Here is a 27,824-nt window from a genome sequence, read left to right on the forward strand (position 1 = left end):
ACCTTATATATTTTTCATATTATTATAATTTATAGAGAAGATATAATCATAGAATCACAGGATTATGTAGGTTGGAAGGTGTAGCTCAACATCCCTGCAATGAGCAGGGACATCTTCAACTACATCACGTTGCTCAGGGTCCTGTTCAACCTGACCTGGAATGTTTCCAGGGATGGGGCATCCATCCACCACAATATTTTCTGTATTTTTCACTATATAGTACATAATGATGAGAACCTCCTGAAAACCTACTTCTTGCTTATTATAAAGGAGCAAGTGTTTGTTAAATTACTGGATCAGAAGGAAATAAAACTCAAATAGTTAGAAAAGGAGGGAAGGGGGAGACATAGCAACAGCACAAGATAGCTTTTGTGCAAGACTCCAGTTCCCACTTGTTTGTGAACTCGATCATGCAATCTCAGGCAGATAATTTTCAGTTGGGCTTTTGGTTTCTTTATCCACCTCAGTTTATTCTATATGCCAGAAGAGAAATTACTTTTTTGTACCATTGCTACTCAACAAATGAGCCTTTTGAAAGTAATTGACAAGGAGGGAAAGAAATTACTTATAGAAGGATTTGCAACTCAGAGCAGTTAACCCCAAGAATGACCTCATCAGAGGTGACTTTTGGCAAGCGACATACTGAAAAAGAACTCGCTTTATCAGTGCCTCTCTCAAGTGGACTAATGCAGTGTCTTTCTACAAAATTTCAATGAAATAGGCAATAAATTCCTCTATTTTCACAGAAGTAACAACCCAACAACTTACACTATTGTTCAAATAAACCAGTAATTTCTTTGATCCAGAGAGAAAGCTATGACTACATTGGAAACAAAGAAAAACTGCCAAAACCATATATGAAGGAATTATAAACCATATATGAATGTTCATATGCTCATAGAATCCAGGTTTTCACCTGGATTTCAGGAATTCATCTTGTCCAACCTTCTGCTCAAAGCAGAGCCAACTACAAGGTTAGACCAATTTTTCATGTTCTTTTTCTCTGATGAAATCTTTATGTGCCTGCAGTATAATTTAACTTGCTTTTGATATGTCTGAAGACATCTAAAATTTAGAGTATGTGCTTCTATTCCACTATAGGTACAACGGCTGACTGTAGTCTCACTTGGAGAGCATTGTTGGTTTTACATCTGCCTTCCAGACACTGACACAGAAGACAGACTTCAAGGAAGGATCCAACTCACATGACAACTGTCCAACTTGACTGTCACTTCACTCACAATTAGTCTGATGCACTCTACCAGTAAGAAATTATTAGTCAGGAAAAACGAGTATCACTTGTTATTGTTACATTTGACTCCTCCTTGCTTCATTTTAAGCAGGTAGGAAGCACTTGGGAGGAATGCAAGACACAAAACTCCACAAAGTGAGATGCAGCACAAACAAATGCAGGCTCCACAAGCATCTAACTGCACTGACTGAGTAACTTCAGACTTTTGCTTCACTGCACTAATGGGTATTTTTGAAGTCCTCTTTTGAAACTGTTAGGTAACTGTCAAATATGAGATATGCCTCGTTTGGACTGTGCTACTATTTCCCTTATTGCAGTCACAGGGTTTCATGAATGGACAAGACACAGGATATTTACACATATGCATCAAATCTGTGACATAGGCTATGACCCAGTGACTTCAAGAGACTCAGAGACTATTCAAGGACCCAACATGCAACTACAGACTGTAAGTTGTTATCACTGTTATCTTACTGTTCTTTGGCAATATTGTACCCAGCCTACAGAAACTCCTTGTCTTTTGGGTGAAGCTTAGAGACATCAACTACAAGAACGAAATATTTCACACTTCTGTTTAAGCTGGAGTGAATCTGCAAGTTAAATTGAAAGTAGCATTCAAGTTAACAGTTCAGAAGGCTCTAAACTCACCTTTCATTCAACATTGTTTTAACACAAGCCTGCAGACAACTGTGTATCTTGCAGAGCCAGTACATTATTGCATCATCCAGTAGGTTTCTGACACAAAAGTTATATAATGACTTGCAAAAAGAAAAACCAGTCTAAGTGTAATTTTTAAGCCTCCCTGTGTGTATGTAAACAAAGAAAAAAATAGCAGAAAGGTATACAATCTTCCATCAAATGTACATTAAGTATTCTCCTTAATGTGAGGTATTCATTATATATTTGCTAATAGATATAATCTGCAGCAATCATGGAATCAGCACCAAATCTGGTGTTCTAACATATGGTACGTTCTACACATTACATCCAGCCACAACTTTGACAGTCTGTATTACAACTGATTTCTGTAAAATCAAGCATTTGAACATTTATCTTAGCCTAAAGAAAATCTCTAAGTACCAAAAATACCCCAAAACTATCAATAAAACTCTGATGAAAAGACCATCTTATAAAGAACCAATATCACCAGATTACTCCTCAGACTACCGGAAAATAATTTCATGTTAAGGTGAATTCAGTTTGTACTTGGTTCATGGAAGAAGTATAATCTATACACACCAGCCACTAGGAAGAATATTCATTGTTCAAGATCACTTAGGGCCACAATGGTTTTAAACATGAAAAAACTTCAAGTTAAAAATATTACTTTCCATACAAGTCAGCAGAAATTTAATATAGATATAGCAAATAGGAATCACAAGCAAACATCACATTTGGTTTTGGTTGGGACTCATCTCTACTTGCACTGCTACTGAAAAGCTCAGCTGCACTTGTTAACGCTACTTTAATGCAGCGGCAAAAGAGAAATGCAAAACGCTATTGTAAAAGACAAACAGATTTTATTTGGTGAACAGCTCCAAACAGCAATTAATATGTCAGCTAAAAATAAATACCTTTGTATTACAAAACTTAAACCCAGAGATTAGTCAAGACAGGTCAATTGAGGAAAAGTGCTGTGTCAATAGTCCATACTCAAATCAGAAGTCAAACTACTGAATTTGCAAAGATTACACAAAAAACTCCACAAGAATTTAGTCCTTTATAAAGCAACCAGAGCATACATATATACTGAACCCAAAAAAAGTAACATTAACATTAAAAAAAGTTTCAGCATGCAGAGGAAATTTAAAAGACAGAAAAACTTCTCTAAATCCGCTCTCAAAACACAGGACATAAGTAACACTTCACAACCTATATAACAGAAGAACTAAAGTCTATATAGCACCAAGAATCTTAGCCATCTAAAATGAGGTTTCATTAACAGAACAGAAACATTAGCTGACTGCTGACTTCTCCTTTTTCAGCCTTAACCTCAGTATTTTTCATCTGGAGCAGTGACCTTTCTTTACAGTTTAGGATATACTTTCAGATTTATTTTAAAATATTCAAAGACCTAAGTTAAAAGGCCACCTACCAAACCAGCTATGAACTAGACACAGAAAAAGTTCTGTGATTAGAAAACATACTTGCTGAATCACAAGGTAAATTTCTGTGTTACTAATAATGCAGAACACTCACCCCCCTTTGATAGACAGTATGAAGTGTAGTGACTAATAGCTAAGAAAGAACAAACAGGATGCTTCAGTCAGAATAGCTGTGAGATTAAACTTAAAATAATTAGCAATCTTTGAGTTTTCTGTATTCTGATGTGCGCAAATTGATCAGGCCAAGAGATATATATGAACTTCTCAGCTGACAAGATGCATTGGTTCATACACCAGGAATTCCTAGAAATTCTACCTCTTGGCTATTAACAACATCTTCTTGTACTAAACAGATGCAGATTTATCCAGTTAGGAACCCTGAACTTTAAATCCATCAACCAAAATGACATGTCTGTTAGGAACTCAGAAAAGAAAAGAGCTGAATAGTGGATTCCACTGCTGCTCTTTATTCATCTTTGCCTTTCCAGAATTTTTGCTAGGTCTTGAAGAGAGCCAAAGATAACCTCTACATCCCTGAAGTACTGCAAATGTAGACTTTTTAACAGTTTGACTTTCATAGGCAAGCAACTTTGTGACCACAACCAAAAGTGGAGAGAGTACAGATGCAGTGATGGAAGACACCTAAGTAGTGACGACAATCTTGCACAAAAAAGTAAGAAAGAGCTCCCCCCAGAACAAACCAACACACACGAGTAGTCTAGAAAAGAATGGTTTAGTAATTTCTTCACAGATGATATTATCCAGTCAAATCATACTCATTTCTCATAATGAAGAAAAAATACTTTAAACAAACCTTCCATAACCTATTAAAAACCTTGTATTTCATAAAGGAAAAATATTGCATTTCACTTACACATTGCAGCTGATGCAAAAGATAAAAGCAGGCTATTTTACCTTAAGAAATGGGAACAATTCTTAGATTAAAACTGATTATTTCTAACCAAGTTATAAAATCTCATCTAGAAGTTAAGACCAGAAAACTTTCCTTACCTTAGAGATCCCAACTGATGTACAAGGGAGAAATGAATGTTCACACTGCTCAAGGTATTTTTCTGAATTGCTTTTTCCAAATAAAAGAGTAACCACAAAACCCCTAAAATGAAAAAAGAAAGACCAGGTGCAACAACAGCCACATTTTCTGACCTCTAGAAAATATTCAACAGCAAGTTATAAAATGACTATATATGACAGTTCTCAGTGTTTACTCTTGTGTTTTTTCCACACTGTAACGTGCTGCTCAAAATAACTGACAGAACTCTAAGTATGAAGTTTCCCAGTCTTGTATTATGTCTTGATATATTCTTACCACACAGCAGATCTATATAGCATTGTCTACGCTACAGTGTGCCTGCTCTGATGGCACATTGCCTGTGCTCACAAATATTAGCACGTGGGAAGGGGGGTACATACAGAAGTTGCTCTGGTTGTATGTATATGAATATTCTCCTACTTTAACACTATGAAGAAATAAACTCTGTAGGCTACTTCATTGTAGCATAAGCCACAAAATCACAGTCCAGGAATAAACTGATGCAGCAAGCATAACTAACCAATGCATATGTATAGACATTGTGCTCATCCTTGCTACAACAGTAAGAATTTATTTACAGCTTATGACACCAGGGGACAAAAAACCATAAACATCAAGCTGGTTTTACTGAGAAATAGATGAAAACCCAGTGTCTGTCCCAATTATAGCATAAGCAGAGCATGTAGCCTTTGAAATATCAAGCAAAGAAGAAAAGAAAATAGATTAGCCTTAGGATGGCTAAGCACAGACAGCTTTTTACACAAATTTCAAAGCATTCGATTAAAAGGCCAGCTGACCAGCATTTGTGACCACAGGAACTCACGAAGCTATTCCAGGCTTATAATGTGCTGAAGTAATACATTCCTTTAATATACATAGCTGTTGATATATGATACTCTCTCTCACTTATAAGATTAGAGAAAAAATCTTATCCAAGCTAAAATATGCCATTTAAAGGTTTTGATTTCCACAATTAAAATTTTTCCTTTTAAGTCCCCCAGAGGCCCAGTAATTCAGAAGCTGGGAGGTTAACTCCATGAAAGAGGAAAAAAAAAAAAAGGCTTGACAATGCACAAGAGGAGTTCACTGGATACTCTAATTCCCTTACAGAAGTCTTTACCTGCCATATGACAGCAAGGAACAAAAGCAGGTTTAATTGCTCTTCTGCTCCTTCTAACTTTAAAATCATAACACCAATCAGAGTTCACAGAGAAGAACTTCATGTTTTACTAAAGTTTTGGGTTTTTGTAATTATTAAAGTTTGGATTTTCTTTTGATCATCTATGACTTTTCTATTAGAAACCTCAGTTGTCTTTTAAAGAAACAGTATACTCAAATTTGGTCTAAAATCAACTTTAACTTCAAACATCCATCAGCAAGCTGCTTCTCCTCCTTTATTCAAAAGGACTGAAGCCTTGGAAATAACTACCTATACATTATATCTCTGTTTTTTCTCAAATATTTTCATGCTTTTAAAGTTAATGACTCATTCTAAAATACTAATACTACCAATACGGTTTAAAAATATGCTCATCTTCTTAGATGCCTTTAAGTATTTTCAGTTTTACCTAGAAATGCTAAGAGCTTCTTCTGTGGCAGAATCAAATACATTTTATTCTCTAATGTAAAATCTTGTGAGTATTAGAGAAGGATACATAGTCTGACAATTCAGGGTATCTGCTAGCTAACCTGAATCGTCTGGTGTAAATGCTTATTTAATTCATTAAGATGATTCTCAAAACATGAATGAGAAATCATATTAGTCTTCTCTAAATGAATAGAGCACAAAAAGGAAAAGACTGTATTTTGCTTAATTTTTTTGTAAATTCTTCCAACGATTACTGGATGGCCAGCTTTTTTTCAAGGGCAGATTAACAACAGAACAAAGGTAAAAGAGAGGGAAAAATGAAGACCACAGATTTATCATCTTCCCCTCAAATCTGGAAAGTAAGTCTCAGCTGAATGCTTTGTGAAAGTCAAAAAGCAGCTACAGAACCATTCCTGATTTGGTCAGCAGTTACAATCATTAACGGAGCCAGACAGTCATATACATATGGATGTGATTGAGTACCAATAATTACGGGGTTTGATGACAGAGCAAATTCTTTTAAATGGCAAAGCAATTGATGATCCAAGAAATTTCAATTTTTTTATTTGGCAAAAGCACAATTCACATCATTTTTATTTTACTTCCTTAGGACCGAAAGAGGGAAGCAAAGAGAGTAAGATAAGAAACAGTCTTAGCAGAAAAGGCAGATGGCAACAGACAGTCTCAGCACTCAGATAAAGGGGTTTACACCACTACTTGAAGGAGAGGGAAAAAGAAGAATAACACCCTGTAATATTCTACACAGGTTAATTAAAAAATATCTTTCTTTAGCCTCCTGCTTTTGAGCTCAGTTCCCTAAGTGAATGAGTTACCAGATCCTGAAGGGAAAAAGGCTAACATTTTATAAATGAGTCTTGACATGAAACAAAATGAAATAAAGAGAAATTGTGATTTTGAACTTTTATTCACATATACAAATAGTTTCAGTATTCTTCCATGTCCACCAAAAAGAACAGTACATTTACTACAAGACATCTGTGCAAACACAGAGTTGAAAGCAAATCAAAAAGAAGTAATTAGTACATAATAGGAGTTAAACAGTATAAACAGATTGATTACACTGACACAAATATGGCATCACCATTGTCTTCCTGCACAGCTCACTGGCGTATAATGTAGATGCTGAGGTCAATACTAAGAATATGACCAGCTGTGATTCATCATTTTCTCTTGCTAAAACTACAAAATGGGATAGAAGCTGGACTTCACCTAGTGGAAGTCAGAAGTTTTTCATACAGGCCACTTCTTTTCTGAATGAAATATAAAAACCTTGAAAACTGTGTGACGAATTGGACAAGAACTCCAAGTTTCAACAAAAAATTCAACCATAAAAATCCATGTCCAAAATTGTTATTTTGCTCCAAAGAAGGGTACAGTTAATATTACGGACACTACTACAATCATGAACTAAAACTAAATTTCTACTATGATCATGAACCAAAACTAAAGTTTTGTTTTCTAAATTTATATATATGATGTTATGACATATAATTGCTAATCATAAGTGCAAAAGTTATTTCATAACAATTTCTGTTTGTTTCTAACAGAAGCATGACCAAGCACTTTGTGAAACTTCAAGGGAATTAATTAAAAAAAAAAAAAAACCAGGCAAGAATAATTTAGATACAAACCCATTTGGCCTAGTTAGCACTCATGGCTCTGTGTGCTGAATGTTACAGTAAGTGAGTCACTCTGAAAAAGATTAACAGTGTAAAAAAGGGCCAGATCACATCTTTAGCCAAGATGTATATGTCAAAGTAACGAAGTGATGACATTCTACTGCAAGGGCTGAGACCTCACATCTACATACATAAGTAAACACTCCGCTTTAGCAGATACACTACCCCTAGATGAATTTATCCTTAATAAGATCAATGTTTACTGACTAGCTACAAAAATGAACCAAAGCAGCAGAATAACCACAGCAAAGAGATACGAGAGCTGACTTGAGAACGAATGAGCTCAGGCACCACACGCAGTTTCATGGCGCCAAATTGTAGCTGACTTCAGACATGCTCTATGAGACTATGTTGACTGTTAGCTTTGAAAAGCCAAACAACTGAAACTTGAAGAAAGAATGAAGGATAACCTCCTAAGGAATTATTATATCCCATGTTATTTTCCATACTGCAAGTACTAAGGAAGTGGTAAGACAAAACAAAGACCAGATGCACTCTTGCCCTTTGGATGAACTCTGACTTTTGCCCTGGACAAACAGGTAGCAAAATATGCCAACAACACCTGTATCAAGACTTAACAAGACAAAAGCATTTATTTCAAGTTAGTTTTACTTTAACTAAATCCCTTTTCTAGCAGACTGACTATTCTGATTCCTCAGAGATGAAATACCAAGCCTAATACAGTTGAAACCCAAGTGTAGGAGCTCTAATTCTGGCTACTAAACTCTACTACATTTTTTACGAAATATACAGGAATATACATACATTCTGTATGGTATCAAGTAAGAAGGTAAAAAGAATATCCCATTGAGACATTCTAACATGCCATTAAAAATGTTTTAATGGTTACAATGCAGACACCATAATATACAATGTAGTAACGGTGCTAAACTTCGCCTGTTTGCTCCCTTCCTGCCTATTAAGATAACAAAGGAAAAGTCTATGGCTGCTGAACTGATCTACTTGTTCAAAGTGTAGCATTATTTCCATACACCCAGGACAACATCCACTCACATGAATCAAGCGCCTTAGGTAGGAAAATGAGATTGTGATAGAAAAGGAAACGTAAGTACTTAGAAGTACCTGGGAAAAGAACTGACACAGTAATAAAAAGTATGAACTGAAATACCACTGTTTTTATGTGAGCATTTGTCCTCTTAACACCCACTAAAAATAGCTAAGTTAAGATTTCAATTACAAAAATTTTGCTCATAAAGAGGTGCTCAAATGTGGAATATTAATTACATAAAGCCACTTTAGATTTTCAGAGCAAGCTCTCTGCTAATATACACATTAAATTTTTTCTTTCACAGCAAATTAAACAAAACACTACACAGTGTACTTACCCACCCACAAAGCAGAGGATATAAAATGCAAAGTAAAATATAGCGAAGGGTCCAAAAGTTACTAGAAAAAGCACAAGGCCAAGACTTCCCCATCCCCATATGGAAAGACTGGTCTGTAAATAAGAACACATAGAAAAGGAATAATTAATATTATATTCATACAGCTTTAAGTCTCCAGAACAATACTTGTAGTTCCTACAATGTTTGATACATTTTAACCAGATATAAATTCTGCCTGATGAAATAAAAATTACCTTTGTTTTTAAGAGCATATTGCTATCAAATATGTCCCCCACTATATTGTGGGTCAGTAATCCAGTTTAGCCAACATTAGAGCATTTTTCTTTCAGATACTGTTCCTCATCTCTCACTTCAGATGCAACTATCATCCTTCAAGGTGCGACTTTTTTCTTCTCTATTCTCTTTCTGTGCACTTTGTTTCTTGAGATCCCTTCCTCCACACCTCTCCCCCCATCCCTGCCGTGTGAAAAGTTCTCCACCACCTTCTCAGAAAAAGCAGGCTTTGAGATAGAACAGGAAGAGACAGAATACAGTCTTGTTTTACACATCTAAGCATGTTATTTTCTACAACCAAGCAATGCTGTTTCTTCCCTAGATCAAAGCAGGTGCAAGACTAAAAAGGTGTCCCTTTCTCCAGTCAAGCCACAGGCGGGTCAACAGGTGCACCAAATAATTGGCACAAGTATACTTTTACTCTTCCCCATAAATAAAAGGGAGGGAAACTTCAGAAACTGATACTTGGGCAGTGGCAGGGAGTCAAGGGTTGTTTGAAAAGCCCATGAAAAAGTTAAAATCAGCCACAAGAGCACATGTGGGCCTGGCAGGATTTTGGGGTTGATGTCTGGCATAAATGCAGCATGCAAAACTCCACCTGCACTGGTAACCACCAGTAGTACAAAAAAGGCAGCAAGATTCCAGTTATTGTGCCAATATAGGTTATAGTGTAAGTGCATTTATATACATACATGTATACACATACTTGATCTATCTATCTAGACACACGTGTCTGTACATACCTATACGTACATGCATGGTAATCTAAAAAAGCAAGGCAGGGAAAACCTGACTGACAATAGTTTTTACACCATCACAATGCTGCAATGCAGTCAACAAAGCTTATATAAATTTAATTCAATCTCGTCTCTAGTTCAATATGGAAAGCATGTTTCAGCCAAGTCCCAAGAGTGTGAAACACAACGATGACAAGTATTTATAGGCCACCAAAACTGTTCCAGCTCTAAGGTTCTCAATTTTTTTTTTTTTTTGGTTGTTGTTGTTGTTGTTTAATTTACGCCTTTCCTAACAGTGATCAAATGACACCCTGATGGGAACTCAGACAACTGTGTCAACAAGTAACACTAAGAAAGTATTTAAATAAACTCGTCTTGCAGTTTGACATTTAGAAAACAAACAGAGATTGAACACCAGATTTGCAGAGAGCCCTTTTTTAGCTTTTAATACGGAGGAGCTACAGATCATTTCTCTCAAGGGACTATTTAGATTTCATCTTTTCATCTTAGGTACAGGTTTTAAAAAAATCTACTTTTTCAAAAAAAGTTTTAAAAATCCTATAGACAATAAAAAATAATATAAATTAAGACTCTTATATAAAGCACCTTTGATTATTTTCTGAGAGCAAGACCAAAAAGCAAAATCACAGCTCTGAAGAGATTTCACTGATCTAAACTGCAGTCATCAGAATTACTTCATTCTTCTTAGTTAAAAGTTTAATGGAACATTGAGATGAAATTCTATTTTCTCCTAGTTGAACTTTCTTAGCAAGAGATAAAAGCTGTACTGGCTTTGTTCTTAGTGTTTCAGTCTGGGAAAAATGAAAACATACTAGTATGTAGATGAGTGTAATTGAAGTACTGCAATTAAAAAAAACACATTGCAAGTTATTAAATTCTCTTTAAGCTGAGGAAATGCTTTAATAGATAATATAAACCATAAAAGCCACAACACTAAAATGCTGAATTGGCACTACAAAAAAAAAAAAAAATCTCAATCACAACTGAGTAGAAGATTTTGCTGTTTTGTTGACTCATAGTAAGTAAATGCAGTAAATTGTGGCCTTCCAGTACATGAAGAGAGCCTACCAGAAAGATTGAGAGAAACTATTTACAAGGGCACGTAGTGACAAAACGAGGGGGAATGGCTTCAAACTGAGACTAAGTTTAGATTAGATACTAGGCAAGAGGGTGGCAAGGCACTGGAACAGGTTGTCCAGAAAATTTGTGGATGCCCCAATCCTGGCAGTGTCCAAGGCCAGGTTGGTTGGGGCTTTAAGCAACCTGGTCTAGCAGAAGGTGTTCCTGCCCACAGCAGGGGGGTTGGAACTAGATGATCTTTAAGGTCCTTTCCAACCCAAACCATTCTAGGATTCTATGATAAACTCTTTGGAAGATAGAAAGGAGAGACACACCAGTCAAAAAAAAGAAACCAAAAAAACCTGGCAAATGCAACAGAACTAAAACATGAGATCCCACTGCACATCTACATTTCAATACAAAAAGAAGATTCTGCATATCCATACCCTCAGAAATACATTTTAAAACTTCTGCAGAGCACTACAAGCATGATAAGGAAGATATGCACACAGAAGATAGCATTTAATGATGGTCTTTTTATGTCAAAACCCCATTATGCTTAATCACATCATTCAAAAAAGTTTAAGTTCTAAATATGGGATAAGCACTCTAAATGACTTAATTAAACTAGATGGATGTATATTCAGAGCTGGATGAATGCATAATTAACAAAGAAAGCTCTATAACTCTAATAAAGAAAACAGTGACCTTTTGTCCTATGCCCTAGTTTTGCAGTTTAGCATATGGGTACAGAGATTCAAATCTCATTTGGTATTTTAATAAGATTTCTTAAAATTTGTACAACTTTGTACACTGCAGGAAGTACAACAGATACTGGCCCAATTCCTGTATATCCTAAATGAGCAGTTTATAGTATTATGGATTTTGAGACATTCAAAGGGATTAAATCATCAGGATGGTACCCTTTCTGCTGACTGTAAACAGAACTTCCCCTAACTCCACACTTCTTGACGGGACTTCAGCAATATAACTCCTAGGAAAAAAAATGAAAACTTACTTTAAAAGTTCTTTATACATCAAAACCAACTATTTTTGAATAGAATGTCCAAACATACACAAATATGATGCAGCTAGTCAATATGAAAATAGTTCAGGTATTTAAATTCAAACCCCACTTAGAGCTTATTTCCAAATTTTATTCATAATGGTAACTTTTTAGAAGATTCACAGATTTACTGAAGCTCTGTCTACTCTTATTAAAGTTAGCTGCAGGGTGAATGCTTATCACTCTTGACAGAAAGAACAAACCAGTCTTCTAAAGAAATGGTGTAATTGCTGGCGTTTAAGTCACAGCTATCCAGACCCTTCAAAAGAAGCTGACATGCCCTATATTGGCACAGCAAACTTCCAAGCTGAGCTGGCACAGTGCTGTTCACTGACTTTCAAGGAATTAGGGACAGTTACCTAAAGGCTAAAGAGAAACACAAGCCTCAGTCCTGTGGTAGGCATGGTTAGGTATACACTGTGCGCATACACATGGATAAAGGAGGTTTATTCCATGTCAGCAGCTGCTCCACACTTCACCAGTTTTAACCACTTTTGCTTATCACCACTAGATACTCCATCTTTGTCTCACCATCATCACTTCTTAGCTCTCAAGTCTAAGATTTTACAAGGACTTCTGCAGTATATTACTAAGGTTATATATATATATATATATATAATGGGTTAATGTAGCACTGTGGTCACACACAGTAGTTTTCTTTCCATAGTTGGGAGTTGCTTCAGCAAAATAAACTGCAGCTGAAGTACAGCAGTGTCTGTAAGCCCCAACAGTACACTGAAGAGGCTGATCAAGTGAGAGAAGGCACACAAAGATGAATATTCATATGTGCTTGATTCAGCTTTAACAGATAACAAAACTATCACCTCGATGACCTGTTTAGTTTTCTGACTAGGTTTTGTCCATTTTTCACATGGAATGATTTTTTCCACAGTATACAGTCAAGTACTAATAGTACCTAAAGATTTTGCTTTGTTATGCATATTTGCTTTTTCTTTGGTTTCTGCTTCCTAATCAAGGCAACATTCTGATGGTCGAAGCTGCACACCATTACGGCTAATAGTGCTGAGCTAACACTGACTATGTGACTTAACATGACCACTCACACAGAAGTTTCTAAAAATCCACAATCCACAGCAATTACTTATTCCAGAAACAAACACAATTACGTCTTACTAAAAAGTAGCTTCAATAGGTTTCTTATTTGCTTAATCGATCTGACAATCTTTCAGACCTTTGCCCCACACCCATTTTTAAGCAAGATCTTCAGTCTTGACACATCTTTCTCTAAAAATGATTCACCAATGTAGGTTTGTTGTTTAGATTTAAACTAGTGCTGTAAATTTTAGCTTGCGACTGGCAGTAATGTAACACATGTGTCTGGTTCAGGGCAAAATAAGTGTTACTCCACAAGTCCAGATAACAGGTTCCTCCTAGTCCCCCTCTGCTACTGAACAACGGACAAGTGTTTCCATTCATGAGGCTCTGGGTGCCACCATCCTCCTACTCCAGCAAGAAGCTCCTGTTCCAGGCACTTGTCTCTCTTCACAATTCCCACACACATTCACAGTAATTGTGGTTTCAAGTTTGAAGACACAGACCAAGAGCAAATAAAGAACACCCATATTGGAAGGCCGGGCTCTGGAATCATCTGCTTGTCAATCTTAAAGCTGCAGCAGAAGATTTAAGTCTTACCATAGCATCCAAAAGACCAATACCACTTTGGAAGATTATAATTTGTGATTATTTTCAGATTTAATGGTTGCAACAGAATCATCTGAACTTTGAAAGAACAGCAACATTTAAAAACAAAAACATGTTTCTTTGCTTACCTTTTACTCTCTTTATCAAATTACACTTGTCCATTAAAAAGTTACAGTAGCTGATCTGTTCCCAACACACACTGATAATCAAACTACCTTTTGCCATTTGGCTAATTTAAATTATTAGGTTGGTTTTTTTTTTTTTTTAATGCTTCGTCTGGGCTCACATTAAAAAAATTGTCAGAGATTGCATTCACAGTAGATGTCAAGTTTAATTTTGTTAATTCCACACATCTGCCTTTTAATTTGCCTTCCATTTTGAGTGCAAATGGAACATGTTCACATATAAACCTTTCTATAATTAAGGTGAGTGTCACTTTTGTCAAGTGATTAAAAACATTATTTTAGGTTTCAAATTACTGTCTCTTCACTAGCATGACAAGTAAAATTGGAAAGCTGTACCAACTGGAGTGCCAATTTCAGCACAGTGAAATTGTTATGTTACACTACTCAGAGAAATATTTAACAATTGTGAAATAAACCATTAACAGCTTTCTAGTTACGTTCTCCTATCTGCCAAAGTTAAAGCAGTCATCTGAAAGACACGTCAACAGAGATTTGAGTTCTGCATATCATGATATCCTAACAACACTAAAGGTCTCTTTTTAACCTCTTTCTTCTTATCCTATTGCCCTTTTCTTTCCCTAGCCCATAAAGGCAAACAACACCCTAAGCTCCACTCCTACTTCACACTATGGAAAAATAATTGTGGTGAATTTATACAATAATTTACTGCAGTACTCTCAAGGAAACTCTTGAAATTTTAACAAAATTTTTAAAGGACTTTACATAGTCTATTTTGCTTTTGTCATTCTACGTTTAGATTGGTTTTTTTTTTCCTAAAGAAAGCTTAAAATACTAAAGCATATAAATATACACTAATAATCTTTTACATAAATAAAAAAGATAATGTTGATTAATGTTAAGAAGTTTGGCCAAGTTTCTTCCAGGTAAGTGTAGTACTCCTGCTGATCCCTCCTGGTTACAGAGGCTGGAAACTCTCTGTTGCAAGCAAGAGTCCATCTGTCTCCTCTCCACCTCACCTCCCCTTCTTCCATTCAACGCACACTTTGTATGTCAAATGGCTTAATTACTTAACAGTTGGATTAATTCAAACACAATCATGTCTAACTGCACTGAGTTTGGGTTTTCCTGCTGCTCCTCACATTGCATGAAACAGTAAAGCTTTTGGGATCATTTCCCCCTACTCTCCCCTACAGCTATACAAGGCGGAGTAATGGATTAAGCTCCAATGGACAGGCAATAATTTTTTGTCTGTATTCACTATTACTGTGGTTTTGGCTATTCCTGAAACTCATTTTTAGAAGTGCAAACATTTAAATGAAAATACATTCTAACTTTTTCTTAAAATATGTAACATTATAGTGTGTAACTAGAAAGACTAAAAGTTATTGTGCACATTACTTCGATTTTAGTATTGATCCAGAGAGCAACAAATTCCATTACTAAAACTTGACTGCTTGCAATAAGCAGAATATTACTATACAAATTGTAATATAATTAAAAATTAAGAAGTTCCATATTTTGATACAACTGGGGTTTTTGCAAGTAAAAGACCGTTTTTGTGATTATCACTTACAGTTCTATAAGAAATGGTAAATATTTCCAATGTCAAACTTTCTTCTCAAGTAAACAGAGTAAAATTCAGCCTGGAGTCAAGAGTCAAGATTATTTTTTCTTCCTCTCTCACACTTGCTTTGCCACCATTGCTGATCATTACATGAGATTAGGAAGCAAAATGTTTAATTTTAAACTGACCTTCATTTTACTAACCTTTATTTCCAGTGCTAACAGCTACTTTATTATATAGCAAAACTATCATCAAGGGACAGAAAGATTCATTTCATGTAACCTTTTCTTGAATGGCCCAAGTACTTTTCTTGCCATGAAAAACAAAGAGGCCACCTTCACAGATGCACACTCTTCCTGATAACATGCTTGCATTAAAATCCATTCTGAATCATGTTCTACTTAAAGGATATGAAATTTTGGTCAAATTTAAAAGAGGCACTTGAGCATCTTGGATAGCAATGGGAAATAAAAGAGGCAAGTCCCACTTTCTGCTACTTTCTTCAATATGAAAGTGACATAATCAAACTCATCTTTAATACCAATTCCAAGAAAGTGATCTTTTTCCTTTGTAAGAATACATATTGACTTGTATCCAAGCTAATTTATTTATTTGGACAGAAAGCAAGACAAAAAGATAAAAGCATTTTGGATCACCTTAGGTGATTGAAACAGGGCCAGGCTTCACAGGATTGCCTAAGGTGATCTACAGTGAGAGAATAAATAATCCCTCCATCTTGAATTCAAGCCAAAGAGATAATCTAGACTGTTCTACATTCAGCCTCTGGATAAACAGATTACATCTATTTCAAATTCTCCTGGTGCAAAATAGTGGCAAAGTGGACAGTGGGGGAAGCCCCCAGAATCCTTAGCAGGTGAAAAAAAAGGTCTGTTCTCCTATATAGCTAAAATAATGAGGTCACATGCTCTAGGTCAAGAAACTGTTATTTCATTTTTGACTACTGCTCAAGTAGCATCTTAAGCTTTTTATTTTCCGGCAGCAAGGAGTTATCTAAACGTTCTTTTCACCATCTTTTTTCTTTTTTCACTGCTAAAGAAACCTGATTCCACTGAATGAACTTGAAGAATCATGAGCTTTGCTTTGAGAACAATTTCTGCCACTCCAGCTCCTAATATTTATCTGTATGCATTAAATGAGTCTCTCTCAACAAGAATCAGATCTAGTGGTCATCTCTCTGGGTTTCTAATAAAAACGTGTAGGCAGAGCTCACGGATACTACAGAAACAGTTGTTTGGGACACGTTTTTAGAAAGGTTTCTTCATACCTAGAGAGCTGTGGTTTTGGGAAGTAGAGAAGAAATCTCTTTAGTTCTGAGCTGTTCTTCTGTCATAGTGGTAACTTAACTAAGCATCCCTTTTGCCAAGCAATAAGCATCTGCCTATTCCTGGAACTTAAATCTCCATTACACTTGCCCAATTTATACCATTACTAAAAAAATTTATACAGAGATTATTTATATAAACATTATTTTGGACAGAGTCTTCTGTTCAAAGGCAAATCATTATTGTCTATGATCTTTACAGGGAGGACAACATGGAAAAAGATGGGTTATAAGTGGTTTGATGAACAATGATTACTTTTCTTAAAATAAATCCATTTTTTTTCCTATGGAGATACCACACAATTTCACAGCAGTGGTTGTGTGCAAAACAGTTTGTGCAATCTTGAATTGATAGAATCAGCTTAAAAAAAAGAATAAATATAAAAAAGATGCACAAAGATACAGTATCTGTTTTGGAAAATCTCACTAACTTCAAACAACAACCCCACTACAACAAAAAGTGAAACTAAGTGAAAGTGCAAAGTTTTTGCAAATACAGATGTGTCAGAGAAATAAGGTATAAAATAAGATAAATTATATAAAATTTTGAACATTTTGGAACTGCACACTGCAACAGCAGTTATTGAGCTTTATTTTTTTGCTTTTTCCTAAATAACTCATCACATGTAAACAGCAGACAACATCTTCAAACTTTATACTTACAAAAATACTAAGACTTCTGTTCTACTACTTGAGGACTTGCTTGAAAGCAGCCATAAGCAAATAATTGTTTTCAAGCAAATTCTTTAAAAACCAGTAGTTTCTTCTAAACAGACTGATAAACCATATGTTTCAATATATATCTGCAGGATGTGTGATTTTTTTTTTTACTGAGAGTTAAATTTATTATATGTGTATTATATATTATATGTATTAAATATATTATATGTATATTCACATATACATAAATATTATATATACACACACAAAATCCAGTACTTAAATTTACTGCAGAAAGATTTAGTCATTAACTTCTGATCAACCTTTAGTACTCTGGCTTCCTCAGCCTATAAAATTAGTCATCCAAGAGTTTTGTTTAGTTCTTTAATCCACTACTAATATTATGTTGCTATTTGCTACTTGCATCACAATTTTCAGCATTATCCCACTAAATGTAAGATGCAACTGCTTTGGATGCAATATAGTGGTTTACTGTGGGTTTTTTATTCTTTGAATAGTATGTTCAATCTAATAGATTCCAAATAAGCAACATTCCTCATCTAGATGAAAAAGTTACTTTAAAAATACTAAGCTAAAAACATAACTTCAGAATATTTTTATCAAGGACTGTACTAAATATAGACTCTACTTGCCCTATTAAGTTTGGTTACAAATGTGAAAGAATACAAGTAGAAGAAGCTAATTCACATTATCTATCATAATTGCCAGAAGGAGTCCTCCAGTAACAGACTGAACAAGACCAAAAATTAATTTTCACATTGTCCCAAGTGATCAAGGCTGTTGTCTCTAAATACAGTCAGTCATGCCATCTATGTTTGTAGTATTATTTTGGTAAACGAAATAATGTGGTTAAAACATCCCTATCCTTTTTACAACCCCTGAAAAAAGTTTTTCCTCTTTTTTCTAATTTATTAAAAAGGAGGAGAAAAGCTGTAGGCAATAACTGTAATGTCAAAGGTCACCTTGACTAAAGGCAGTACTGTAATTGCTATCATGGAATCCAAAACCACAAAGCTTAACAGAAGCCAACATAAATGATTATTCAGACTGTACTGGCAGCAGAAGAGCATCAACAGGAGAGAAGGTCCAGGCCAGGGAGGAAGGAAAAATACATGCCAGTCAGTATCATCTCAGTCTCTAAGAAGGTTGTGAGCAACCAAGAGATTTACCAAGTGCAAATTGTGCCTGAGCAACCCAGCTGCTTTCTACAGCGAGGTGAGTGATACTGAGGACAAGGGCAGGGCCTTAGATGACGTGCACTTTGCCTTTAGCACAACATCCCACAGCTTCCTTATCACTAAATTGGTGAGGTAGGGGCTGGATGAGTAGATTAAAAGGTAAGTGAAAAAGTGCTGGATGCAAAGACGTGACTAGCGGTACAGAGTTCAGTGTGCAGCCAGTAACTAGGTGGAAACCTTCAAGGATCAATATGGGACCAATGATGCCTTAGCAATGTGGGTGATGTGATACAGTGAACTCTCAGTGTGCACAGAATCCTCAAGTGGGGTGAGTGCTCATTACATTGGAGGGTTCTGAGGTGTATCAACAGGCTGGAAAAATGGGTTTACAGGAACCTCATCAAGTTCAACAAAAACAAGCAGAGGTTTGCATCTGCGGTGGACTAACCGTGGGCCACAATACTGTCTGGGGCCCACTCTCTGGGAAGCAGCTCTGCAGAAAGGGACCCCGAGGTGGGCTGTAAGGTGAATCTGAGCCAGTAGTGTGCCTTTGTAGCAAAGGTGGCCAACAGTATTCTACGCTCTGTCAACAGAAGTGTCACTGGCAGAGACAGCAAAGTGAATCTTTCTCTCCATTTGGACACCCCTGGAGTCCTGTGTCCAGTTTTGGCCTTCCCATTAAAATCCAAATCAATCTGGAAACCAATGTACAATATCCAATTCCACCACAAAGGATTTTGTGCTGAAACAAAATATATCCATATTATGAAGCCACTGGCGACACCTGTCACCAAAACAAGGGTAAATTTAGAAAGCTTGTTGGTGCTCCCAATTAACATTCTGACCCTCTTTTATGTGACTGAGAAGTAACACAATTTTTAAAAGTATTACTCCCTTCCTCCTCTCTCTGGTGCTCACCTTTGTCTTCAAAAATAAACAAGAGTCGTAGTCTCTACACACCTACCACCAAAGTAATAAAGGCAGCATCTGCTGACAAAACACCAGATTCTGAAGAAACAGCTACCAACACTGTATTCACTGATTTTAATATTTTGGCAGATTTGTTTTTTTCTTTTAGTTCCAAGACCTCAATCAGTGCCAGCAGCATGAACTAGTTTCAGTTTGGACTCCTGCTTGCAATGGTCACCCCTTCGCTATATCTAATTTCTTGTCTAAAATGCACTGCTAGTTCCACAATAGTTTTTTAAAACTATGTAGTGCTTTTTAATCAGTATTATAATTAACAAACTGGAAAATGAAATGGATATAAAAACTCCAAAGATCAGAGTATGCACCACAAAGAAGTTGTTGTCAGTACACAAATAATAAGTAGGATCCCAAGCGCAAATATAGTACGTTTTAAAGAAACTTAAAACCACTGACAGAATACTAGCACCTTCCTCTGGAGACTGTAATGTTACTCCACTGTTTTCTTCCAAAGTTTAAATTTTATGCAGTTCTTTGAGTACCATAGGTTTTCTCCAGTTACTAAATACAGAAACTCTGATAAAACCATTATTTCACTACAAATTCCCAGTGGTCTCTGAGAGTACATCTGAACTCCAACAAGGCCAAATTTCATATGAAGCATGCTTACTGGGTTAAGACAAAATAACCATGGAAACAGCTGTTATACAAAATGACACAAACCTTTACAAAGCTAGAGTAAGCCTAAAAACTTCCTGTTCCTTGCAACTGTTTTTCTGGACAGAATAACATCATCCAGTTGCACAAAATAAAGCAAGAGAAAGAGATTAGTTCAGTGTCACCAAGTTTTTCAATACTGCACAATATACAAAAAAATCTGCAACTTCTTTAATAAGCAGCTGATGCCTAACTTCACAGAATGGACAGTGCCAACACAAAAAATCAGCACTCTGATTTTGCTTCTAATCAGCAAAAAAAAGCCCTTACTTAACAGGGGGGGAAATTGTTTAAGTATTATTGTCTTTTTCCAATGGAACAAACGTAACAGGAATGCAACAGAAACAAATCAAATCTTTCCCCTTCATGTATTTAATATCCCCTTTTCCCAAAACCTCCTACAGCCCTTATTGCCTGTGTGCTTTACCCACTTGCTTTCCAGAGTCGTTTGGGGAAGGCATTTGGGAAGGCTTGCTCACTCTGTGCATCTCTTTCACAGTTCTCTGCACTTTTGCCTTCTCCTTAATACTGTTACTGAGAAAACTGCTGTCTGCTGCCCACACAACCCTGAGCAACTCCACAAGTTTTATCAAGTGGTTTGCTACAGAATGCTGCTGACAGTGCTGCAGGTAAGTAACTAGAGTGGAGCCTCCTACAGCTTCTTCCAAGACTCTGCTCCATAACCTCTGTCCATCTGGCCTCTCTATGAAAGCAAAGAGCCTGTTGAGTATCCTAAATTAATCTTTTAGCCTCAAGTAGTCATCTTCTTCCTCATACTAAGTCTGGGCCCAGAATCAGCACGTCAACTATTTCCTGGATATCTCCAGGTTCATGTACTACCTCTCCCATTAAGAAACAGAAGAGGGAAAGCAAGTGTGAATATCTACAAATAGCATTTACATAAAGGGGCAGTTCTATGAACTTGCTGGAACACTTCATTCTCAAACATCAGGGCATGGAATATTTCCAACAAATTTCAATGAATTCGGAGAGGAAGGAAACCATAGAAATGGTGCATCAACTCTTGCCACCTCAAGATTATAGACTGAAACTTATTATAGATTAAACTAATTGAGTCATTTGAGTATCCAGCTCCCAGGGCAAGTTTAGAGAAGATATCTGAAAACTTCAATTATTGCCACATGGCCAAGAACAAAAAAAAAAAGAAACCTAACTGGAGCTAACAAACCTTACTCATAACTTCTTCTGGAAGCAGTGATGCATTCAGAAGTCACTGAGGGAATAGTGACATTCCCTGTTTTCCGAAGTACAGGAATTATTTTGGATATTGACTTGGTTTAGATCTACGCAGAAGGAAATGCAGAATAGCACTATGCACTTCCCTAGCACCAAACCATGCAGCTGTTGATTTGGCAACTTATCCTGTGTTCCCACCCTCATATCCCTCCACAAGACTCATTCACCAAGGCAAAAGAATTCTTCATGTGGCTGCTACTTAGCTGCTAGACCTGAAACAAGAAGTAGTCAGACCAGCTTGTGTCTGGTGGAGGGGAGAAAAACCTCTTTAGTAGCACCTAAGCTACATCCAGTGAAGTCAAACATGAAATGGCATTCCTATTATCCTAAAGCCTTTGTGCATGAAGGACATCTAAAGGAAAATACATGACCATCCCAGTGACTGCAGCAGGAAAACAAAGGTAACTATATAAAGAAAATAGCTATAAAGGAGAGGGAAACACATGAGAGAAACAAAGAACGAAGAAAAGAAGAACCACACAGACAGCAAGGTGGAAGTATTCAGACCAACCCAGGTACACAACTCCACACAGCACAATGCAGCTACTTTGATCACTGGAAAACAAAAAAACATTTGGCATAATGCATCAAAAAATAGAGAATAAGGGAAATAGGAGTTATGGGCAATTATCTAGAAATCTAGAGAGAAAAATTAAGAAGACAGCAAGCATCATGTTATATTGAGATTGTTAAAATAGAAAAAATATTTCAAACAAAAAAGGTGCCAGTAAAATAAAGCACAATTAAAAGAAACAGTGATTGGCAACAGCCAACCATCATTAATTGGAGAATTCAATAAAGGAAAATATCCAATAAAGTAATGGAAGATCTTAGAAACATTCATAGAAATATTGTTTGCTGTTGGTCTCACTACTGCTAATTCATAATCTTCATAAGAATTTTTAAGAAGCTGCAGTAGGACAACTGCCAACTGAAAGACAGAAGACCAGTACCATTTAAAGTCCAGACCTTAAAAAACAACATAAAGAAATAAATATAAAACTTATTTCAAAGTTTTAAGCACACATGCAAGTCAAGCATAAAGCACAACAGAAGCAATGAACTACATAGTTGTAAGACCATAAAGCAAAGTACCAGTACTAAAATGCTTGTAACACACAAAGTAAGAACAAATTATTTTTAACACACCTACCTACTGCACACTATTCAACTTAGAAAAACTGCTGACTGTGAAAAGAAAAACTTTGTTTAGCATGAAAATTTTAAATAAAACCTTACTGTCCTAGCCTAATGTTGTAAATAAATAACTTCTTATCAAAATGACAACAATTATATTCACATAAAACAATTTGTTCTCGACAAGAATTTTTAAATTTTATAAAATAAATAAACAAGCATAAAAAGTAATTACCATTTCATTATATGTACCATCAAATTAAATTTGTAATTCAGGCATTAAATAACAAGATTTAAGACTTCCATAGTATATGATTTTATTTTACAAAGTTAATGAAATTTACACTTGCTAGCATTGTGATCAGAAATATTAATTTGAGTATATAAACTATAAAAAAAAGTATTTTTCTTCCAAGTATGTTAAAGGAGGTTGGATACCTAAATCCCCAATAGGTTTCATGATAAATTGTCTATCAGTAACAAATATACCAAGATACATTGGTGGGGGGTGGGGGGGAGGAGAATGGAACCACAACCACTTGCATGGATTTTTAGAAAAAAAATAAAAATCATACAGTAAAATACAGATGCGATTTCAAGCACAAATAGTTCCTTCAGTGAATAAGGAATGCATATCATTTTTACTGATACTACTATTTTCAAGGTATCACAAAAAATCACTACATATGCTTCAGAGAAGTAAGCTGATACAATGGTATGAAACACCACAACCTTTGGGGAAAACCAACCTAAACAAAGTTTTGATTTATTATAATGGACATGGAGTGTAAAGGTTTAAGTGGCCCTCACACAGGAGAAAACACTCAAGCCTCAGAGATATCTCAGCCTGCAGCAGCTGTTGTTACAACAGCAGCACGGCAACAAGCCGTCCCTCATCTCTCCAAGTCAGACAATTCCAAGACCATTTTGACAATCAGCAAGACTTTAAACCAGTCACTCTTTCTGCAGTAACACAAGTTGGACACTTGTTTCCCACGGTATGTACATCACCAGATCTTCAACTCATCCATGCAGTCTGCCATGCAGTCTGGAATGCCAAATCCTGAATAAGGAGTGACTGGGAACACCATACACTTTCATTCCCTATTGCTTTTAGTACCAATTAAGAGGCATGTGAGAAACCATCCCAAGTCTGAGGCACTGTTTCAAAATCAGCTGGACAGCTGCTGCAAGAATGTTGCAATTCTAGATTATTTTCTACCTGGCCTTGTCGAACAGCGCTGGAAGAGTAGAAATGCAGGGTGCCCTACAGGATATGTAGCAACTCAAACTTCCGGCTCAAGTTCACTCCCTTACATCACAACAGATAGGCTAACCTGCACTGCCTTAGAGGCACAACCAGAAGTGCTGAGTAGTCAATCTTTAGAATTGCAAAAATATACTGAAGAACAAGAATACATGGTCTTACAATAGTGACATTTCTGAAATAAAAATATTCTGACACAAACAGATTTGATTAAAATAGAACTAGGATCACTCCGTTCCTCCAAGAAGCATGAGATAAAGGGAAGAAAGACAAAGGAACAGACATAAAAAAAACCCAACACTGTAACAAAAGCACAAGTGCATTTAAGCAGTTAATATCCTTCAAAGTACATTCCCAAAGTTATGAACATTCTTGGAAAGAAAATGTGTGCAAAACTCATCCTCCTACTCAAAACTCCAACCACAATGGGATCCTGAATTAAGCATTTCAGACAACAATGGTACCTGTGAACTTTTAATTAGGCCATATTAGCCCTCACATGAATAAACACAGTGCTATTTCCACCTGTGAAATAAAGAAAAAGTTCTTGAAATTTAGTATTTCTGATTATCACAAAATCCTTCCAAGTGAAGTTGCAGAAAGGACATCATACAGGCCATTTGATGCATGAAAAGATTTAATGGGATGCAAGCCAACAGAGATGATTTTATCTCCTTCTTCTGCTGGCAACTGGTGGACTGACAAACTGGTGAGGTTCAAATCAAATTAGTCTTGTGCTCACTGTCCGAGAAAATAGGCAAAACAGCAGGACTGGAAAAATTTCAGCGTCACTGGTAAAACAGCTTCAAAATAAACTCCTGCATTAACCACCATGGTCAAATTCTGTATTCCATCCTGGGAAATCCCAGATTTTTCATGGCATCCCACTTGAAAAAAACTAGTTAAAAATTTGTGGGGCTTTTTAAATGTCTGTAAAATGTCAATGTTAGAATACAGCAATAAATTTGGCTCACACTATTTTAACTGCAACATCAAGATCACATCCCATTCCACACAGAACACAAAGTCAATCAACATCGCAACTTCTTCAGAAATCCATCTCCACCTCCTGAGGATTTTACAGCTACTCCCATTTCAGAGCAATCATAATCTTTAACAGGTCCTCCCAAACTTGTGAGAGTGTAGGAATTGACCTGTCCAAAACAAAAGGCATTTATAAAAGGAGTTCCCCTAGTTGAACATACCTATCATCTATGCTTACTCACAATAAAAAGAAACACCCATTTCACCCCATACTTGCAAATCACAATCATGCCATCATCATTTTAAGGTGTGATTCCACAGAAATTATGTAAACAAGGTTAGAGTGCTCTTATTAAAACTTGTCAATATGTTTACATCATGAAATAATGCCTCATTTTATTAGTTCAGAAATCAGACATTACATGGTGGGGGCATAAGAGCAAGCATTTGGGCCCAAGATTACAATGCCTTGTACTTCTTGAAGCTTCTTGCTCACATAACTGCAAGTGCCAACTGCAACTGATTTTGCTATCATTCGAGCCCTGGTATTCTCAACCAAGCAATGGGGAAAACTGCTAGTGGGACTTCTAAATATTAATTCCTCCAGTGTTGCAAATAACTTAAGATATAATACCAATGACTTCTCTTTTCTAATAATAGAAATTCTCTCAATGCTAGTTCAAAGAAAACATGCTTTGTCATCTTTGTAAGGGTGGGGAGAAGATGACAAACATATTTTAAAAAGAGATAATTCCTTAGAGTGCAACCAGACTGAGGAAACCATCATGTGGAGCTCCTTCAGCTATCTAACCAGACAAGCTATTACTATTTTTGTTGAAGTAAGGAACTTCATGCTTTTCTTTTTACACACTGTTTGGGGGAATGGTCCAGACTATATTAGAGTTGATGCAGAACTCTGCATTCAGTCTCAGCAGTTTAGGCCCAACCGTACAACTCCAAGAATAGTCCTGAGTGTTTAGACACTATGTTTTACTAGTAGCCAGCAAAATATTTAAAAACAAGTACTTAGGAATACATGATAACTGTTCTTAGTAAAAGGTTAGTTTTCTTAATTTTAGAATTTCTCACATATTTTTAACTGACACTTCATAAAATATGGAGTTATTAAAAGAGATGTAATAGGAACAATTAAGGACACAACACAGACCAGCAGTACGGGAAACCTCATTGACAGAAAACACTAAAGGAGAAAGAGGCTTTTTTCCTCCCAAGGGCTTGTAACTAATGCTCCAGCTAGATCTCATCTAGCAAAACACTGGCACTAAAGAAAGTCCCAGCACACAAGTTTCACAAAAGGACAGAAACTAATTTATTTCAGCACCCTGGTAAATGTCTACACATTTGAAAATGGTGCTTCCAGCAGAACATAGTTCAGATACATAAAGCACCAGAGCAATCTGCCACTGCCATGTATCAAGGAACAGAAAAAGTTAATGCTACAGTACATCAAGCAGTTAACTGTGTTCTGCATCTTTCAGAGCTGTACTAATATACTTTACAATGTGCTACTGTTGCAGGAAGGCTAATTCACTATTATTCTAGAGCAAGTTAAAACAAGCTGCTGAGTCAACCTTTATTCTTAAAAAACAGGCTAATTTGCTTAGTTTTGCTCAGAAACCATTCTCAATGGCTAGTAGTTACCAAAATTTAACCAAAAACAAGAGAAAAGGTTGTTAAACCTCTCTTATAAACAAAATGTGGATTGTTTAATGGAAATATTGCATGTAGTAAATTACCTTGACTGGTTGCAGTAAGAAATACCAACACATCAGAGTTCATTTAGTATGGCTCATTTTCAGTTTGTGGGTAAGAAAAAAAGTTTTCCTACTTTGTCAAATTTCAAAAATCTTCTCAACTGTCACTCACTAGTACTGCAACAAGTTACTCTTGGTGAGAATTAAGTTGTCAAAAATTTAGCTGCTGATAAATTCTGAAGGAAGTCCTCCCTAAGCATCTCAAAGCAGTTTAATGAGTGGCTGGAGAAAAGGAATCTACTTCTCAGTTGAGATAAAATGCCTTCTTCAGATCTAACACAGGCTGCAAATATAGGCAGCACAGGCCATCAGTTTTAAAGACATTTAAAACTTCTTGTAAACTAAGTCAAAATCCTACTGAATGTTTGCTCCATCAGAATTTAAGACACTACTGACCACCAAGAGGCAGAGCTGTAAAACACCAACTGCTTCCCCGTAGTCAGTGCAGTGCGGTTGCCACCGCATAAGAGGCGAGCATGATGAAGCCAGCTTTCCAAAAAGACAAGAGAAAGACCACTGCAACTCGTGTCCGTCATGGCCTTGCCAGATGAGAAAGTGATCAGACAGTAAGTCACATAGGAACAGGCCACACTGGCCTGAAAAGCAGACGAGACATCCGATGAACAAGAAAAGGGGAACAAGTGAAAAGGCACAGAATGGCCAACACAACAGACTAGGGAAATGATCATCACAGCAGGACTCTGAACACACGCCAACAGAATGTATTTGACATTACTGCAGAAGTAAGTTTTATGGTGAAAAATTTGGAAATGGCATTTTCCAGCTAGGTAAATAAATGTATGTGCTTGGCATCCAACAGCATGGGTTTTGAATGCAACTAAAATAAGACAGGCAGAAAGGGTCAAATAAAAAACACACAGAGTATTTTTTCCTGACAGGAAGTGTGATCTTCCCCTGAAATTACTGATTACAAAGTCCTAATCTTAACTGCATTCACACAAAACTGA

The 27,824-nt window shown here is 36.3% G+C and overlaps 1 protein-coding gene across 4 annotated transcripts in view; it reads right to left on the reverse strand.

Annotated features, from left to right (window-relative positions):
• SNX13 (sorting nexin 13) overlaps positions 1 to 27,824 on the reverse strand; it is a 66,336-nt gene that overhangs the window by 36,178 nt on the left and 2,334 nt on the right. For 3 of the 4 annotated variants that reach the window (XM_069007074.1, XM_069007073.1, XM_069007072.1), the window contains exons 2-3: positions 9,043 to 9,155; positions 4,369 to 4,471 (exon numbers count right to left, since the gene is read on the reverse strand). In XM_069007074.1, coding sequence (XP_068863175.1) covers positions 4,369 to 4,471; positions 9,043 to 9,155 — 216 coding nt within the window. The remainder of the gene's footprint in view (positions 1 to 4,368; positions 4,472 to 9,042; positions 9,156 to 27,824) is intronic. The other variant, XM_069007075.1, reaches the window with a different exon arrangement.

Source organism: Aphelocoma coerulescens, chromosome 2 (genome assembly GCF_041296385.1).
Source record: "Aphelocoma coerulescens isolate FSJ_1873_10779 chromosome 2, UR_Acoe_1.0, whole genome shotgun sequence".
NCBI lineage: Eukaryota > Metazoa > Chordata > Aves > Passeriformes > Corvidae > Aphelocoma > Aphelocoma coerulescens.